Genomic DNA, 19,906 nt, shown 5'->3' on the forward strand with positions numbered 1-19,906 from the left:
TGTATCAACACTTCATTTCTTTTCCTTGGCCAGGAATATTTCACTGAATGGATATACCACCTTTTTAACATTCATCAATTAGTGGACATTGGGTTGTTTCTACTTTATGGCTATTATGAATAATGCTGCTATGAAGAGTCCTATAAAAGTTTTTGTGAGGACACGGGTGTTCAATTGTCTCAAGTATATGCTTTAGAGTAGAGAGATACCATTTGAAAGCAAATCCCACTAAAAACAAATGAGGAACCTATCTTTATTGACATGAAAAGAACTCTCATGAAAATACAAGATGCATACAGTGTGCCTGGAATGCTACTAATTATTTTTTTAAACAGGGTGGGGACTATATATTTGTATTTGCTTACACATGCAAAGAAAGTTATGAGACAAGTACAAAAGAAATTAACATTTACTATGCATTTTTCATTTGAGAGGGTGGGAACTGGGCAACCAGAATCAAGGATGGGAAGAAAATTTCTCATTGATACCATTTTTTAATTTTTGAACCATTTTAATCTGTTATAATTTTTTAAATAATAAATTTTACAAGTTAAATACTCACATTTATTACAACCCTTTCTCTCTAAAAATACTTCCCCCACCAAAGATGAAATTCACTGAAGTTCTTTAGACTAAGGACAAACAGCATTGGACTTGTGCTTTAAAACACCAGGACATTGGCACAGCCATGCCAGCTAGAGGTTATTACACAAATCTCTGAGCCTCGCTTTGCTCATTTGTAAAATGGAAGTAATGACTACTTTCCTGCCAAGATTACTGAGGTACATAATGACACAATAAAGAACCTTGCACAGTCTTTAAAGTTGCAAAACACAGAGAAATATGATCTCTGTCATCTTTAGGAGAGAAAAATAAAACTGGTGGATAGGAGTATAAAAGAAAGTAATTGGAAATCACCATCCACCATAAATTGAGTCAAAAGCAGCAACGTTATCCAGACGGGTAAGAGTAAACATACTGAAACAGAAAGAAAATCCTGTTTTACTTGAAGTATTATGTTGATGGTTAGGCTCTGGTTTTTGTCTGTTTGCCTAGGGTTAGAACAGCAGCAGAAAAGCACAGTGTTGAATGAGACATCCCAGAACAGTCTCTCTGTCCCAGTGAGTGATGGCTGCCCCTGGCACAGTCCCAGGGCAAGGATGCAACCCAGGGCTTTCTCTAAGCACCAGCTACCAAATCCTGGCCCCACAGCCCGGGGGAGGGCCTGTGAAAGTGCTGGCAGGCTCTCTGTTTTAGAGGAGAAAGCAGGTGTTCAAAAATAAAGGAGGTTTATGTTAAGTGAATTACATCTCAGTAAGAAAATACAAGAAAAAAGGAACCATAAGAAAATCACATTTAAAGGAATATTAAATGGTTGTAAAACATCTACAGATACGAGTTGAGAATCTTTATTTGAAAAACCCTGTAATAAAAATGTTCGAGTCTGTTAAGTATTAACAATAAGACAGATCTCTGATAGCACTTCTTTGCCTTAAGGGGTCTGAAAAAGAAATTGTGAGTTCAGCGAACAATACACATTTTCATTAACTTTAAAGAGTAACAGTCGTCTATGACACCCTGGGTGGCTCCGTTGGTTAAGTGCCTGACTCTTGATTTCAGCTCAGGCCATGGTCTCCGAGTCCTGGGATCAAGCACTACTGAGCATGGAGCCTGCTTGGGATTCTCTCTGACTCCGTCTCCCTCTGCCACTCCCTCTGAGGTTTCACTCTCCTCTCAAGAGTGCTCTCTCACTCAAATAAATAAATCTGTAAGATTAACACTCCTCTGTAATAGTGACCAAAATAGGCTTAACCAAACTGGAGCCACGATTTGATCAGGAGAAGGGGTACGGAAACTCCAACCTGGAGCCCCTTGAAAGGAGGACAGATTTTTGCCAGACCCTTCTAGCACTCACCAGAGCAAAGGCAGAAGACTGGACTAGACAAAGCCTCAAGAGGCTCTTTCTGCCCTATACCTCCATGAAGAATCTAGTCAAGAGTGGAGAGGTTTGGGAGGGCTGTTTATCACCCAAGGACAACCCATGTATCCATGTGATTCAGAAGATGATGGAAGATATGCAAGGTCTAAGACTTACTAATTCCTCTTAACTTCCAATGAAAAGTTTCTAAGAAGTCAATTTATTTTAATGTACTATGACTTAATGTTAACCTGTAAATCTGCAACAGTTTTTTTTTTAAAGATTTTTTTTTTAATTTATTTGTTTGACAGAGAGAAAGATCACAAATAGGCAGAGAGGCAGGCAGAGAGAGAGAGAGAGGGAAGCAGGCTCCCCGCTGAGCAGAGAGCCCAATGCAGGACTCGATCCCAGGACCCTGAGATCACGACCCAAGCCGAAGGCAGCGGCTTAACCCACTTAATCCAGGCGCCCCATCTGCAACAGTTCTATTTACTTGCAAGTTCAGCACAAAGATGACACATTACCAAAAGGGGAAAAAAAATCAAACTGGAGTCAGCAGGATGTAGGCTCTATAGTTAAACAGTCAAAATCTGAATCTCAACTCTATTCTTCACTAGCTGTGTGATCTGGGCAACTTAACTTCTCTAGCCTCAGGTTCTTCAGTTGTCAAAGGAGTACTCTAAGAAGTCGTCAGGAAACTGCAAATCAAAACCCTAAGGAAAAGGCACTTCACACCTGCTAGAGGCAAAAACATAGGCAATGACAAGTGCTGGTGAGGATATGGACAAGTTGGAAGCTTCAGGCTTGGCTGGTGGGCTGGTGGGCATGTAAAACGGCATAGTTCCTGTGGAAAATAGTCTGGAAATTCCTCCAACAGAGTTAGCATATGATCTAGCAATTCTGCTCCTAGCTATCTACCCAAGAGAAATGAAAACATGTCCACATAAAAACTCACATAGGAAGGTTCATAACAGCACTACTGATAATAGCCTAAAAGTAAAAACAACCCAAAGTTCACCAGATGAATGGAAAAGAAAATGTGGTGTGTATCTATGCAGTGGAATATTGTCCAGGGATTTCTCCTACCGTGTCTGCCGGGGCATATAGGAGAACCCAGGAGATGTCTTCCTGTGGAGGACCCAGACCACCCCATTCACACCCCAGGAGGTGGTTTCCTACAGACGAGCTCTGGCCTGAGGCACCCAAGAGATGTCACCATCTAGCAGGCCACAGCCACATCCTTCCTACAAGGTCTCATCTTGATCTTGAGTAGGGAGACCCTCTCCATTCCTTCCTTCGGGTAATCTCTCCAGTCCTAGAAGTAGGAGCGTCTCCTTACATTTATCAATGAATATTCCTTAAAGCCTCTTTTATAACTTTTAGTCATTGGAGAGCATTTCCTAGTTAATAATTCTCTGTATTGAGTTTTTCTTTGTTCAAATTACCAGCAGGATCTCTCTCTCTCCTGCCTAGACCCAGACTCATACCCTGGTACTTTCTTTCTCCCCACCACATTCTCTGGGGGCCGGGGCGCAAAGATTTAAAGCACATTAGAATTTACAACTAGTGTCTGATTTTTTTTTTTTTTTTTTTTTTGGCCTAGGAAGACACAAATAGGTGGTTTTAAATATCCCATTTAATAGCTTAATAGAAGAAATCTTGTTTTTCACAGACCACTAAAAAATATTAAAAGCTTCTGGGATTATGTTAATCCTTAAAAGAAGATGAGTGGTTGTTTTAATAACTTACTTTTTTTTAATTCTTAAAAACTGGAAGTTAAAATGTGTGTTTCATTTCATGGTTATCAACACGTCAGAAATGGGTAGGGAATACAGAATTGTGTGATACAGAACATTTACCCTTGTTTCCATTCACCGGTAGAATTGTGCTTCTTAAAAACTGCTCTAGTTCTAAATCAAACACACTAAGTCAGAGTCACCCATCTAAAAAGAAATAATAAAAAACAAGACCTGTGGTTTTATACAAAGGTCTTTCTGTAATATACGGAGACAGGAAAATGACCTTCCATATCTTTAGGAGAAGCACACATCCCTCAGTGAATAGAAACTTACTGAATGATTACCATGTGGTAGACAATGTGTCAGGTGTTGAGAATGCGAAGTTAAATAGATAACACCCTATCTTATTTCAGTATGTAGAGTATTCAATTAACAACTGGCTAAAAGACTTTGAATGCTCTCATCTATGATCGGGTCACAAAGATAAAGCAAAAACATTTCTGTGGAAAAAAAAATACAAAAAGTTCAACAACTGTTGCAATTTCAATTTCAACATGCTTAGAAAACACAGGCAAAGTGCGAGAAAGGTCAAGATCCTTGCCCTCAATGAGCTCGCAGCATAGCAGGAAGAACGCACACGTAGCCCTCCAACTTAAGACACAACACGACTGAGTAATACTAAAAGAGCTGGGGACGCCAAGAAAAGGGTCACGAATTCGGACTCCGGGAGGCCGAGAACATCTGGCTGGATCTTGAACAATGAGTAGGTCAGGCAAAGGAGACAAAAGAGCATTACGAGCAAAAGCAAAGATTCGGGGAGAAAACTGGAGAGTTTGCATCCTGTTAAAATTTATAGGTATGTCTCATAGAGAGGCCTGGACGGGTGCGGAAGGAAAGCCAACAGCAAACTATGGATTACAATTTTAAAAACGGGGATCATATCTCCACTCCCAGCTTCCATTTTGCAGCACGTTATCCCAGGAGAATGTATATGGCCCTAATAGTATCCCTTCCTCATCCCTCTTCCCAGCTGCTGAAGAGACAGTCTAACTATCAGAGTTAGTGAGTAAGATTCACACACACGTGAGTGAACAGGAAAGCGTATTGGAGTCAGGACGATTCTCAGGAAGTATCCATCGTCTCAGTTACGTGTCTGACCCGTCATAAAGGGATGAGAAAACTTTTTGTGAGCTGAAAAAATAGAATTCTCAGACACGGGGACATCTTGCCCTGCCCCCAGGTCCATCCAGAACCCAATCATTGTTCTACAGGACCAAAGGACAACAGGAAGTAAAACGATATTAGAAAATTTGGGCCACATTCTGTCCTATCAGGGTGGAGGCAAGAAGTTCCTTCTCTCAGGCAAGTCAACTACCAGTTCAAGTTTGAAAGTTCTAGACGAGCAATTAGGAATTCCGAAGCTGTAGAATAAGGTCGGTTTGCCTACACGCTGGTTTCTGCCCGCACCCTCAAACCAGGAATTACAGTGCCCATTTGGGCTGCGAGGACATTTAACAACACGCAATGAGACACAACCCTGCTTTTGTAGACAGAGCGACTGGCCTGCGTTTATATACTCTCTCCATGGTGACATGTTTCACCAGTTTCGCTTCTTTGATCCTCATTCAATCCCCATTAAATTCATAGCTGGGAAAGTAATACTACATTTTACTGAAGGCAACACTCAAATACCAAAAGAGAAAATGTCTAACCAACGTGGGCCCAGAACCCAGCCACTAACCAGACGTTGACAATACTTTTACATTCTCTTGACAGAAACAGACAGACGAAGCAGACTGAGGTTCGTCAGCAGGGGGGAGCGGGGACGCAGTGTGATAGACCTGCAGCCTTCCAACTGAAGGCAGCAGTGGAGGGTAGGACAGAGGAGACAACAAGAGCCATTTTGTCAGGAAAATGGCCTAAGGTGCCACAAATTAGAAAAGAAGTCTAGTCTATGGCCATACCACCCTGAACGTGCCCGATCTCGTCTGATCTCGGAAGCTAAGCAGGGTCGGGCCTGGTTAGTACTTGGATGGGAGAAAAGAAGTCTAGAAGTCTCAGGTCTTAGAGATCCCAGAACTTTCAGGCACTTAAGGAGATTTCCCACTTGGATTGTCCCAGATGTAACAACATGCAGCATGAACATGTAAATTAAATAGTATGATAAGAAGAAAGGATTCCTTGCTCAAATGTGTTGGAGAAGCACTAGGTTAAATGGAATTAGTTCCTTTTCTGCAGGATTTCTCAGGACCTTGAATTACTAATACAATCAGAAAACTCAAAGAGGGGGCACCTGGGTGGCTCAGTCGGTTGAGCATCTGCCGTCAGCTCGGGTCATAATCTCAGGGCCCTGGGATTGAGTAACACATCAGGCTCCTTGCTCAGCGGGCCTGCTTCTCCCCCTCTGCCTCTGCCTAGCCATCCCCACCCCTGCTCGTGCTCTGACAAACCAATAAAATCTTTTTTAAAAAAATTTTTTAAAGAAAACTCAAAGAGGAAAAAATTATACAGCAGCTCCAAAACTTATTTTGCACTCCCCTCTCACAGTCTAGAAGAATAGACTAAGAGCTATACCACTGTGTGACAGAATGGTAAAGTTCAAGGAGAGGAGTTTAAATCCAAACAGATATTCACCAGGAGGTGAGATTATCTGCACAAACAGAAGTCCCACATTACCACTTCACCTTTATTTAAGAGAAACAAGGCACCTTGGTGGCTTAGTCGGTTAAGCGTCTGCCTTCAGCTCGGGTCATGATCCCAGGGATCGAGTGCCACATCAGGCTCCCCACAGGGAGTCGGGGCTTCTCCCTCTGCCCCTCCTCCCACACGTTCTCTCACTCTCAAATAAATAAATAACATTTTTTTAAAAAATAAACATGAGGGGCACCTGAGTGGCTCAGTGGATTAAGCCGCTGCCTTCGGCTCAGGTCATGATCTCAGGGTCCTAGGATCGAGCCCCGCATCCGGCTCTCTGCTCTGCAGGGAGCCTGCTTCCTCCTCTCTCTCTGCGTGCCTCTCTGCCTACTTGTGATCTCTCTCTCTGTCAAATAAATAAATAAAATCTTAAAAAAAATAAAAAATAAAAAATAAACATGAGAATCAAGGCTGAACTCATTACCTTTTGGTGGTCATCTCTGTAGGACTCCTGCTGTACCATTTCCAAAAGGTTCAGAGCCAACTGCTGCCTCGAGGGACCTTCTTCATCCATGGACATACAGTCTTCCAAGGCAGTAGAAGACAGTATCTGCAGAAGCGGCATCACTAGCACCAAGCATGACCTTGGGATTTTCTGACCCTCCGCAACAGAGAGGAGCTTCAAAGCTATTCATCAAAACAACAATTTGCATTTAAAAAATTACTACTCCAATCAAACAAAATGCTATTTTGTTCAAAAGAGATATGCAAAAAAGTTTTCTCACCCCTTTACAACTAGATCAGACACACAACTGAGACAATGGATCTTACCCTTTTGGAAAGGAACATGAAAATTAACTGTTATCTAAAACAAGCGTTAATATATGTTCCTGGTAACTTTAGGATACTCATAGAGAAAATACATACCATAGAGTATAAACCAACTCTTTAAGTAAATGTGACTTTCTTTAAAATACAACTCAGCTGGGCCACCTGAGTAGCATCTGACTCTCGGTTTCGGCCCAGGTCATGATTTCAGGGTCCTGAGACCAGGCCCCACATCAGGCTCCATGCTCAGTGCAGAGTCCACTTGAGATTCTCTCCCTCTGCCTCAGTCCTTCCCCCTCTTCCCCTCCCCTACACACACTTGGATGCTCTCTCCCTTCCCCTCAAATAAACAAATAAATAAATAATATCTTTAAAGATAAATAAAAGGACAAAAGTTGAATTGTATTTTATTGCCAGGTCCTTCCACTGCCCTCAACAGAGCCAAGAGACTGGAGTTCCTGATCAGTGGATTTTAAGACCAACGTGCATGCTTCCCTTACAAACCCAGGTGAGAATTATATTGAGATGCATTGGTAAAGGGAGGCAAAATAGGGAAGTCCTTCACTGTAATTGCTAAAAAGGGAATCAGGAAAAGTCTCAGAGTCCATAACCAGTAACAATCAAACCCATTTTCATAAATGAACTTTTTTTAACACGGACACTCAACTTATACATCAGAAATACACACAGAAAAAAAAGAAAGAAATACACACAGAAATGTGTGATGACTTACTCACATATATAATCTCCCCTAGACCATTAACAGAATGAGATAAAGCAGAAATATATTTTTCACAATTATTAGATGAACCTAATTTACCAAAAGATGTTATTCATAGGCTTCCAAGCTAGATTATCGATTAATTGTCTCCGACAACATCAAAAAAAGTCTAGTATACAAGCCTTAAGTCATGTCAGTGAGTTGCCAATATTTTCTTCTCATCATTTGGAAGTCAAACCTGAACATGGTATGAAGTACAAACACCTGTTATTCTAACACTGCTTATTGACCTTTCCTGCCTAAATATTAGTCATTTTTAATTAAGTTTTAAAAATATGGAATGCTTCACGAATATGCAAGTATCTTTGCACAGGAGGCATGAAAATCTTTTCTGTATCATTCCAATTAAAATATTAATTTTAATCCATAATTGTCCCTGAGAGATTATGAAAATCCATCATCTCCAATAAAACAGGAAATGTACACGTTTCTATCTTCTATATTATAAATCTTCCAGGCATTTTATAAATTGCTATTTACAATCAAGGCTAGTGTTAATAATTAAGAAGTATAACACTGTATTAATGCTGTGGATTTCTCAAATTTGAAATCATCAATATCTTCTTGGTTATTTTATTTGAAAACTCTTTCCCAATATACTAAACAGCCCATCTTCCCTACTCTTCAACATAACATACTGGATAATGGAAATGCTCTGTCACTCGATTATAGTGCTGGTTGCACAACTCTGTAAATTCATTTTTCTAAAAAGCCACTTTATCGTACACTTAAAAATGGCAAACTTGGGGGGGTAGGGGGATAGGAGAAGAATAAATGAAACAAGATGGGATTGGGAGGGAGACAAACCATAAATGACTCTTAATCTCACAAAACAAACTGGGGGTTGCTGGGGGGAGGTGGGATTGGGAGAGGGGGAGGGGACTATGGACATTGGGAAGGGTATGTGCTATCGTGAGTGCTGTGAAGTGTGTAAACCTGGCGATTCACAGACCTGTACCCCTGGGGATAAAAATACATTATACGTTTATTAAAAAAAAAAAAAATTTGGAAGGGGAGGCGAACCATAAGAGACTATGGACTCTGAAAAACAACCTGAGGGTTTTGAAGGGTCAGGGGTGGGAGGTTGGGGGAACAGGTGGTGGGTAATGGGGAGGGCACGTTTTGCATGGAGCACTGGGTGTTGTGCAAAAAGAATGAATACTGTTACGCTGAAAAAATAAATAAAATAGAAAAAAAAAAATGGCAAACTTGGGGCGCCTGGGTGGCTCAGTGAGTTAAGGCCTCTGCCTTCGGCTCAGGTCATGATCCCAGGATCCTGGGATCGAGCCCCAGCATTGGGCTCTCTGCTCAGCAGGGATCCTGTTTCCCTTCCTCTCTCTCTCTCTCTGCCTGCTTCTCTGACTACTGGTGATCTCTGTCTGTCAAATAAATAAATAAAATATTTTTTTAAAAATGGTAAACTTGTGGTAAATAAACCATACCTCAATAAAGCTATTGAAAAAGAAAACAAAACTACAGCTGTCAGTGGATGGAACTGGAGGGTATTATGCTGCGCGAAATAAGTCAATCAGAGAAAGACAAGTATCATGTGATCTCACTCATATGTGGAATTTTAAAAATAAAACAGAGGATCATAAAGAAGGGAGGAAAAAATAAAACAAGATGAAACCAGAGAGAGAGAGAAAACCATAAGTGACTCAATCTCGGGAAACACACTGAGGGTTGCTGGAGGGCAGGAGGTGGGATGGATGGGGTGGCTGGGTAATGGACACTGGGGAGGGTATGTGATGGAATGAGCACTGGGTATTATACAAAACTGATAAATCTACTGACCTCTACTTCTGAAACCAATAAATTTAATTTAAATTAAAAAATGGAAGAGAGGGGCACCTGGGTGGCTCAGTGGGTTAAAGCCTCTGCCTTCAGCTCAGGTCATGATCCCAAGGTCCTGGGATTGAGCCCCGCATCAGGCTCTCTGATCGGCAGGGAATCTGCTTCCCTTCCTCTCTCTCTCTGCCTGCCTCTCTGCCTACTTGTGGTCTGTCTGTTAAAAAAATAAATAAAATCTTTAAAAAAAAAAAAAAATTGGAAGAGAGAAAAAAAAACAACAACAACAACTATGGCTGTCAGAAGTACCAGCCCTGGCAAATTATACCTCTGGGAAGATGCCATGTGCTCCACTCGCAGAACACCACCATCAACAAAAAAGGCAAAAGCACTTCAGAAAGAGCCTCAGGAGGAGGGCACAAATGAGACAAGGCCAACAGACAAAAAAAGAGCGCAGGAAGTCAAGGGCCCCCTCCACGTGCTACAGCCGTTCTCAAGACAGATTGTAAGTGGAAAAGGAATTCACCTCAAAATCACGATGAATTAAAATGCCCACAATGAGCTACACAATCAGTATCTACCTCTTTACACGCTTTAAAATGAGAGTGGGGACGACTGACAGATCATGGCACCATGCAACATAATTTGGACAGGTTCTCCATTACTATGTAGATGTTACCCCAAGTAAAGAGACTCAACACTAGCATAAAAGCTGCATTTTAAAGGTGTGACTTGGTTGCCAATCGGCCAGACGTATCAACCTGATTTTTTACCATATTCCTTTTTTTTTTCATTTTACTTATTTTTTCACCGTAACAGTATTCATTCTTTTTGCACAACACCCAGTGCTCCATGCAAAACGTGCCCTCCCCATTACCCACCACCTGTTCCCCCAACCTCCCACCCCTGACCCTTCAAAACCCTCAGGTTGCCCCAACCTCCCACCCCTGATACCATATTCTTAAATAGAACATTTTTACCCCCTATCACTGGTAGGACAGCTGAGATACTTGGTAAATTATAGTGTATGTGTGGAGCCTTTGCATAAAACTCCTTGTGGGATATGAAAAACAAAGTTCTATTTCAGAATGATTAACCAGGAAAATTTCTAGAATGAAAACTCAAAGTATACAGGACTTTCTAGCATAGCATAACACATAGCTCAAGGGACTCCCCCCACACTTATGTTATACGTACATTTTACTCTTGTGAGGGTATTTTTATTTACCTAAACTTAGGATTGGCTTCTGCTGACTTGCTGGTGTCTGTAGCAGTAAGAAAGCTATTCCAACTGTGACCGGTTCAACAGGAAAATCCTAAAAGAAAAACAAGAAAGGAGTTGAAGAAGTTCCCAGAGCCATGGCTTTTTAATAGCATGTATCCAGGAAGAGTATATTTAACACAAAAGATCATCAACCTATTGTACAAAGCTATTTACAGTAAGCCAGCTCTACTACAGGAAGGATGGGGACTCCACAGCAATCACACATAAATTCAAAACGTTATCATATCTGGTTGAAGAGTAGAGGCTATCCACCAAATTAACTTAAAGAGAAAATGCCTGGGCACCTGGGTGGCTCAGTCCGTTAAGCATCTGCCTTCGACTCATGTCATGATCCCAGGGTCCTGCGATTGAGCCCAGCATCGGGCTCCCTGCTCTGTGGGGAGTCTGCTTCCCCCTCTACCCCTCCCCCCCCACTCGTTCTCTCTTTCCTTCTCTCTCTCAAATAAATTCTTGAAAAACAAATTAAAAAAAGACAATGTCTTACCACAACAAACAGACCTATACATCTTCAAAAACAGTCCTTCAAATCACTGAAAAACTACCTGAAATACTAAAAGAACAGTTCATTTCTAAAAATTAGGTCAACTGTCTAATTACCTAACCCAGGCATGATTCATCTATACAACTTACATAAAGAACTACACTTAACGATTTTTAATAAATCATGCTATTCTGGGGTGCCTCGGTGGCTCAATTATGCATCCCACTTGGTATAGACTCAGGTTATGATCTCCAGGCGGGGATATCGAGCCCCATGTTGGGCTCCACCTCAGTGGGGAGTCTTCTTTCCCTCTCTCTCTACCCCTCCCCGCCTCCCCAAACTGCTCAAGTGTGCCTTCTCTCTCTGAAATGAATAAATCTTTAGAAAATAAATTATGTTACTTTAATAAAGGAAACAGTAATACCCAGGGAGGCAGAGATTATTCTTAAATCACAGTGATCTATTAAGCATATTTAAATGTGGCAAATCAATAATCATAGACACTGAAAATCATTATTTTTCACCAAGTATATCAATCACATAAAAAGCAAAATGGAGGGTGCCAGGGTGGCTCAGTCATTAAGCATATGCCTTCAGCCCATTTGTGTCTTTGGGCCTATACCCCCTCACTGCTTTGAAATATAGTTGAGAACAAAGCAATGGCTATCTATTTGAGGACAACCAATGTATTTTTTAAAAATAAGACACTTATTGTATATACCATTACACCATTCTTTGTCGTGATCTTTTCCTCAATTTCATTTCATCTTCTGCATATCCATTTTAAAAAAGAGAAGAAAAACAAGCAAGGTCATTTAAATTTCAAATTTCCTGGCTACCAAAAAGATGAGAGACAAATTAAAGTATGACTTTATACTAAGGCTACACTGGCAAGCTTTTTTCGCAAAAGCTACCACTGCAAAGGCCACAAAGTAGTATTTTGGGGCTCTGACATGGACTAGAAACATGCTAAGTGAATGGAACTTTTTTAAGAGAGAGAGTTGCGGGTTGGGGGGGCGGGGCAGGACAGAGGGAGATGAGCAGGCTCCATGCCCAACACAGAGCCTGACACAAGGCTCAAGCTCAGGACCTTGATATCAAGACTGAGCCAAAATTAAGAGTCAGATGCTTAACTGACTGAGCCATCGAAGGGCCCCTACGTTGGTGGAACTTAAAGGTGGGAAGGCCCAAGTAAAAATGGCATTCTCCAAGAAGAGGGAGATTTCCGAGTAGAAGGTAAAAGGAAATGAGCTGGAAAGCAAGGCACCAAGGCGAAGTAATAGTAGGGGATTACACTAGGTAAGCTTAAATTGCTTACAGTTCTAAGAAATTTACTGTTGGATTGATTTTTAATGGAGACCAAATAACTTCATGAGGTCTCTTAATAGAAGACTGTGTTAAACATCTCATATGCCACTTGAGATCCTATACGTATTGCTACTATAACTCATGCTTTTCTGACCCAGACTAGTGAAAGGTCCAGAGGACAGTTAAAGCTGATGCTTGACAAAATGACAAGGGAAGCCCATGGATAAATGCTTCCCTCCTTTATCTGGATCCTTGAGACATATTTCATAACACTTCTCAGAATATTCTGTATGATCAAGCAACTGGTTGTTCCTAGCACTAGGCAACATGGAGATACTTGTATTATCTCTCTCCCATTTCTAGCATTTCAGGGTCTTGGCCCTTTCCCCCTTGCTTCCTGGCATCACCCTTGCAAATAAACTCCTGCTGCATACACCTCGGCTTTTATGGAAATACGGATTCTGCTCTTGACGTTAGGGAAACTCAGGAATGACTTTTGGAGGAACCCAGGCTAATTCAGAGCCTATCTGGAGCAAGGAAGGAAAACACAAAAGAGGAGGAAATGCCTTTACACTGGGCCACAGAAGTCAAAGGACATTTAACAGCAGTAGACCTTGGAGTCCACACTTTTTGTTCTCAATTCAAATGAAATCCTATCACTGGGCATCACCAATGAAGCAGGCACTAAGTGTGTACACACACACACACACACACACACACACACACACACGCAGTGAAGAAAGGTGGGTGGAACTGAGTCAGCTGATGGCGAGGTGTTCTAGAACTCAGGTTCCTGGCCTTCTCAAAGATGGGCTGTTTAGCTCTTGCTTCACTCTGACAGCTACCCAGTCTCCTCACCATCAATATCATTTTTGCCTAATTTTGCTCTTGAGAGTAATGGAAAGGACCTTAGGTTATGATCATTCAAATAGTGCTACAAATAACCAAGACTAAATCCACTGCAACTAATATAGCATAAGGAATGCATCCATTTTCAGAACGCAATGAAACATCTCTGATAGAAGAACATAAAAATAATAAAGGGGAAAAGAAAAGTTAATGTAACATTTGAACTGCATATCCAGTTGATAAACTCAGTGATATAGGAAAGATACAGCCTTAGCCTAGGTAATATGAATGTCTTTTTTTAAAGATTTTTTTTTTTTTCAATTTGAGGGTGAGAAATGGAGCAGGGGGAGGGGCAGACTCCCTGCTGATCAGGGAGGCCCACTTGGGGTTGGGGCTCGATTTGGGACTCTGAGATCATGATGATCTGAGCTGAAGGCAGATGCTTAACCAACTGAGCCACCTAGGTGCTCCAGTAATAAGAATGTCTTATTCTACGTTATTTTGTTTCAGATTACAGTGTACATAGCCCTAAAGGATACAGGTATACAAATTAGTTTTCCTAGGCTTTTTCTTTCTTTCTTTCTTGGTTAAACCTCAGAAACACTGGGCCAGAGTTGGGGGTAGAAAATTACAAAACACAAGTATTTTAACAGTTCTATTCATATTTACTTCCTTCTAAAATTGTTAAATATTGAGCAAAAGGAGGACACTATAAGTATGATTTTCACAGGCATCACTATTGTTTTAAATTAAAATACAGTGTAATTCCACAGGCCAATATTCCTAATGACACATATTCAAAAATCAACAAAGTATTAGCAAACCAAGTTTAATCACACATTGAAAGGATCACGTATCATAATCAAGTGAGATTTCCTCTAGGAATGCAAGGATGGTTCAACAACTGCAAATTAACATGATACAACACCTTCACAGAATGAAGAAAAATCATATGATCCCCTCAATAGATGCAGAAAAAGCATTTGATAAAACTCAAGAATCATTTATGTTAAGAATTCTCAACCAAGTGGGGAGGGAGTGAACATACTTCAACATTCTCAAGAACATATAGGACAAACCCACACCTAAAATCATATTCATTGGTGAAAGCTGGAAGCTTTTCCTCTAAGATCAGTAATAAGACAAGTATGTCCACTCTACTTTTATTCAACATGGTAGAGGAAATCCTAGCCACAGCAATTAGGCAAGAAAAAGAGATAAAACACATCCAAATTAGAAAGAAAGGGAGAAAACTGTCACTATTTGCTGATAACATATATTATATATGGAAAACCCTAAAACTTTAGGGTTACTATTAGGGTCACTATTGGAATAAGTGAATTCAGTAAAGTTGCAGGATATAAAAATCAACATACAGAAATCTGTTTTTTCTATATGCTAATAATAAACTATCAGAAAGAGAAAATTAAAAAGAAAATCCCATTTACAATTGTATCCAAAAAAAAAAAAAAAAAGAAGAAGAAGAAGAAGAAGAAGAAGAAAGGAAAAAAAGGCACAGGAATAAATTTAACCAAAGAGGAGGAAGAACTATATATACTGTGAAAACAATAAGACACTGATGAAAGCAACTGAAGGTACAAATAAATGGGAAGATATTCCATGCTCATGGGCTAAAAGAATCACTATTAAAATGTCCCTAACACCCAGAACAACCTAAAGATTCAGTGCAATCCCTATCAAAATACCAACTGAATTTTTCACAGAACTAGAATAATCCTACGGAACCACAAAAGACCGCAAATAGCCAAGGTAATCGTGAGAAAGAAGAACAAAGCTGGAGGAGGTAGCACACTTCCAGATTCCAAATTATATTCAGAGCTACAGTGATCAAAACAGTATGATACTGGGGCACCTGGGTGGCTCAGTTGATTAAGGGTCTGCCTTCAGCTCAGGTCATGAGCCCAGGATCAAGCCCTGCACCAGGATCCCTGCTCAGCAGAGAGCCTGCCTCTCCCTCTCCCTCTACTATTCCCCTGCTTGTGTACTCTTTTTTCTCTCTTTCTCTGTCAAATAAAATAAGCAAAATCTTTAAACAAAACAAAAAACAGTATGGTACTGACACAAAAACAGACACACAGACCAACAAAACAGAACAGAGAGCTCAGAAATAAACCCACATGTATATGGACAATCAATCTTCGATGAAAAAGGCAAGAATATACCACAGGGAAAGGATAGCCCCTCAAAAATTGGTGTTGGGGAAAACTAGACAGCTACTTTCGGAAGAATGAAACTGGACCACACATAAAAATAAACGCAAAATGGATTAAAGCCTTATTATAAGACCTGAAACTACAAAATTCCTAGAAGAAAACATGGGCAGTAAGTAACCTGATGTTGGTCTTAGCAGGATCTTTTGAATGTCTCCTCAGACAAGGGCAACAAAAGCCAAAACAAACACATGAGACCTTATCAGAATAAAAAAGCTTTTGCACAGCCAAGGAAACCAGTAACAAAATGAAAAAGCAACCTATGGAATGGAGAAGATGTTTGCTAATGACATATCTGATGAGGGGTCAACATCCAAAATGGAAAAAGAACTATATTTTTACAGGTTTTCTCTATCTTATCCCTAAATTGTTACACATCATATACACCATATATTATGTATCTAATGAGTATGGTTATATATAATTTTACATTAGAATAGGTACTATTCTCAATGTTATTATAATTATAATTATCATGTTATATACTAGAGCTAACAGATGTTATATAATAGAGCTAACAGATATATATTACTGCGTAATATGATATATAACACCAATATATCATATATATAAAAACTAGTTATATAACATAGTATTATATATAATATATAATATAATGTATTATAATATATAATGTAGTAAATCCCAGCAGATATAAAACCATACTGATCAGAAGACTGACAAATAGGCAAATGACTTAACCTGAGCTTCCTTGGCTCCCACTTCCCACTAAAATTTATATTTAGTTTCTGTTTCCTTCTACTCCTTTACTCTAATTTGGTTCCTACCACCATCCCTCCACTTACATGGCTTCCTCTAATGTAAACAAGAAACTTCTACTTATTACACCCTAAAACTTCTTTCCATACATACTTAAACACTCTCTCCACATAAGTGTTGACCATTCCCCTCTTTGAGATATTCCTTCCCTTGATTTTCATGTCCTCGGTCTCTTCTGCTTATCATACAATCCTTCTAACCACACTTTCTCCTCGTTTTCAGTGCACTCCAGCCCCTGGAGTTCCAAGAAAACCCATGTAATGTAATTCCACGGGTAAAACTCCCACCCCAAAGAAGAGGTCTACAAATCTGTACCTTTAGCCTAAGTTTCTATCCTGAATTTTAAGACCACATATCCAAGTACCCATGATCCTTACACACCTCAAACCAAGCATATCTAAAGCCAAATTTATCCTCTTCCCTCCAACATCAGTTGGAGGTAACATCAGTTACCATTTCTCAAAGTGAAGGGCACCATCCAGTTGCTCAAAAGAGACAGCTGAGACTCAGCCAAGGAACTTCTCCTTGACCATCTACTCAGCCACAAAACCCTACTGATTTCATCTCCTCCCTCTCTCTTTGCCCACTCTTTTTCTCCCTCTTCTACTCTTTCCTACTCTCTTCCCCTAATTAGTCCCTTGCTATGAACGGAGTTGTGCCCCTGCCACACAAATACATATGTTGAAGTAACTATACCTAGTTACTTCTTACCTAACTACACCTAGTTACTTCTTACCTAACTACCAAGCTGACTATATTGGGAGTATGGAAGTGACTAAAAAATTAAATGAGGTCATGTCTGGAAGTCTCTCGAGTTCACAGAAAGTGTCTTTTGATGTATGTATTCTATAGGGTCTGGCATATAATAGGTGTTCAAGACTTGGAGCACCTTAACTGGTGCTCCAAATGTGGTGATCGTTTTTATAACAGATGACAAAAGTAGTCATTAACAGTATGATCTAATGATATTTGACCAAACACCTTTGATACCAATAAAGTTAAAAGAGCACACTCACCCCAATACTGAAAGACCCAATTAAGAGAACTGATGTATTAAAATGTCAAACTCTCAAGGCACCTGGGTGGCTCCATAGGCTAAGCATCTGTCTTCAGCTCAGGTCATATCCCAGGGTCCTGGGATCAAGCCCCGCATCGAACCTCCCTCTCCCTCTGCCAGTCAATCTGCTTGTACTGGCTCGAGCTCTCTATCCCTTCCTGTCAAATAAATAAAATAAAATATTTTTAAAAAGAGTGTGGTTTTATTGGTACTCTCCTTACCTCCTTCAAAAGTTCAACACTGTGCTCTAAAAGGTGAATTAAAGATGAGCATTCCCCAGTTATCGTTAGGCTGACTTCACAGACACACAGCAGCTGCAGGGTCAGCTGGGTAAGCTGAATTTTCCAGAAAATGGGATGACGCAGTAAGCTTAAATATACTTCTTCAATAAACAGCATCACTTCTGTTGTCTGGATCAAATCTTTTACCTGTTTAAAAAAAAGTCATTATAGGATATTAAAATAATATACAAGCAGGGGGGCGCCTGGGTAGTTCAGTGGGTTAAAGCCTCTGCTTTCAGCTCAGGTCATGATCTCAGGGTCCTGGGATCAAGCCTCCAGTCGGCTCTCTGCTCAGTGGGGAGGCTGCTTCCTCCTCTCTCTTTCTCTTTCTGCCTGCCTCTCTGCCTACTTGTGATCTCTGTCAAAAAAAAAAAAAAAAAAAACTTAAATAAAATAATATACAAAACAAAGGATAATTTTAAACTATCTAAGAAGTTTTGGCAATCTGTTCTAAACCTATAAAGACTTAGAGAGAGGAAGACATTTACATAACTCAAAGAGAATTAAACCAGGCAAAAACTCTGCCTTATTTTTGCCACTAACCAAAATAAAATTTGCTACTGTTTCTGTTAACTGCTGGCTGACACAAATTGTTTTCGTTTATTTTTCTGACTTCTGAGTGAAGATTTGTCTTTTTTAAGACAAACGACAAGACTGTGCCAACATGTTGAAGGAAATTAATCAAACTTGGTTTTGAGCTCTCCAAATGAACTCTCCTTTCAACGATTCCAACACAGTTACCTGGAAGAAAAGGGTTGGCATGTTATTCTAATGTACTACTAAGCCCTTCATCTGGAAGATATTTGCTCAGACAACCTTAACTGAGAGCACCATTTCCACACTTGGCAGATGCAATGAAAGACCATATTCAAATGGTAGGGTGTCTTCTCAACAGGCTAATGCATTAGATAGGAAGGACTTGGGTGCTCTTGAAAATCCCAATTCAATTCAAACCCAGCTGTTCCGATCAAAATTCTGGAGTTGGTATTAAGGATATGGTCCTGCTCACAGACACATTGGCATTTACCAGAGATTACAAACAATGAACCATCTGCTTCAATCAGAAGCCTTGTGTCTGTTAAATTTATCAAGAGGAAAGCCTACAGTTGACCAGCTGTACCTTTCACCAATCGTTACCACCATAATAACCCAAAAGGATTATAAGTTATACAAAAAGAAAAATTAATTCCTAGCAAACAAGAGGGAAAAAAGATATTAAAAGATCAAAGGAGAAGAGACAGAAAATAGTAATTTATAAAAAGTAAAGATGAACAGTCAAGTAGCTAAATTATTTTACTCTTTTGCAAACCTACAATGGGAAAGGCAAAAGGCCACCAAATAAAGGGACTGACACCAAGACAAAGCCTCATGTTTATTGGACAATATATTTCCTTGAATATATTTTTTGTGCATACTTGAAATTTTCCATAATAAAAAAAATTTTTTGAACAACCTCAGCAAGCTAGCATTAAAGGCTCTGTAATCTTTACCAATACTTTCAGCAATACTTGCAATGTTCTTCTTGATGTAGCAATAGATTACGTGCAATGGATTACATGTGCAATGACAAGAGTCACAATTAAAAAGAAAGAACTATTTGGACCAAAGTCAACAGTGAAGTTTAAGGCAGGTAAATTAAAGACAAACAAACAAATACAAATACTAAATGGAAGAGCAACTGGCATGAAAAGAAACTAGCAATTTCATGAACCATCGTTTCACCATGGGTCAACACGGCAGCATGGCTATTTCTAAAATAACATTTTTTTTTAATTGATGAGAGCCTATTCATGTGCACAGTATGGGTCAGACCACAAATACAGGAGTGTATTCAGCTCTAAATAGAACATTTCATAGTAACACATTCTGAGTGCTAATAAACTAGAGAATTCCTGGCAACAGTGAAAAGTCTGGAAACTCTAGTACAAAACAGTGATGAGGGAAAG

General features: G+C 39.9%; 1 protein-coding gene and 2 non-coding genes across 4 annotated transcripts in view; all 3 read right to left on the reverse strand.

The window, feature by feature from the left end:
* FOCAD (focadhesin) overlaps nucleotides 1-19,906 on the reverse strand; it is a 301,972-nt gene that overhangs the window by 197,266 nt on the left and 84,800 nt on the right. For both annotated transcript variants that reach the window (XM_046023020.1, XM_046023019.1), the window contains exons 8-10: nucleotides 17,901-18,107; nucleotides 10,917-11,004; nucleotides 6,776-6,978 (exon numbers count right to left, since the gene is read on the reverse strand). In XM_046023020.1, the coding sequence (XP_045878976.1) occupies nucleotides 6,776-6,978; nucleotides 10,917-11,004; nucleotides 17,901-18,107 (498 nt within the window). The remainder of the gene's footprint in view (nucleotides 1-6,775; nucleotides 6,979-10,916; nucleotides 11,005-17,900; nucleotides 18,108-19,906) is intronic.
* Nucleotides 1,112-1,240, reverse strand: LOC123953692. Its single transcript, XR_006820946.1, has one exon. It is a non-coding gene; the product is annotated as a small nucleolar RNA SNORA30/SNORA37 family (small nucleolar RNA).
* Nucleotides 8,170-8,271, reverse strand: LOC123953677. Its single transcript, XR_006820936.1, has one exon. It is a non-coding gene; the product is annotated as a U6 spliceosomal RNA (small nuclear RNA).

This window comes from Meles meles, chromosome 11 (genome assembly GCF_922984935.1).
Source record: "Meles meles chromosome 11, mMelMel3.1 paternal haplotype, whole genome shotgun sequence".
Lineage (NCBI taxonomy): Eukaryota > Metazoa > Chordata > Mammalia > Carnivora > Mustelidae > Meles > Meles meles.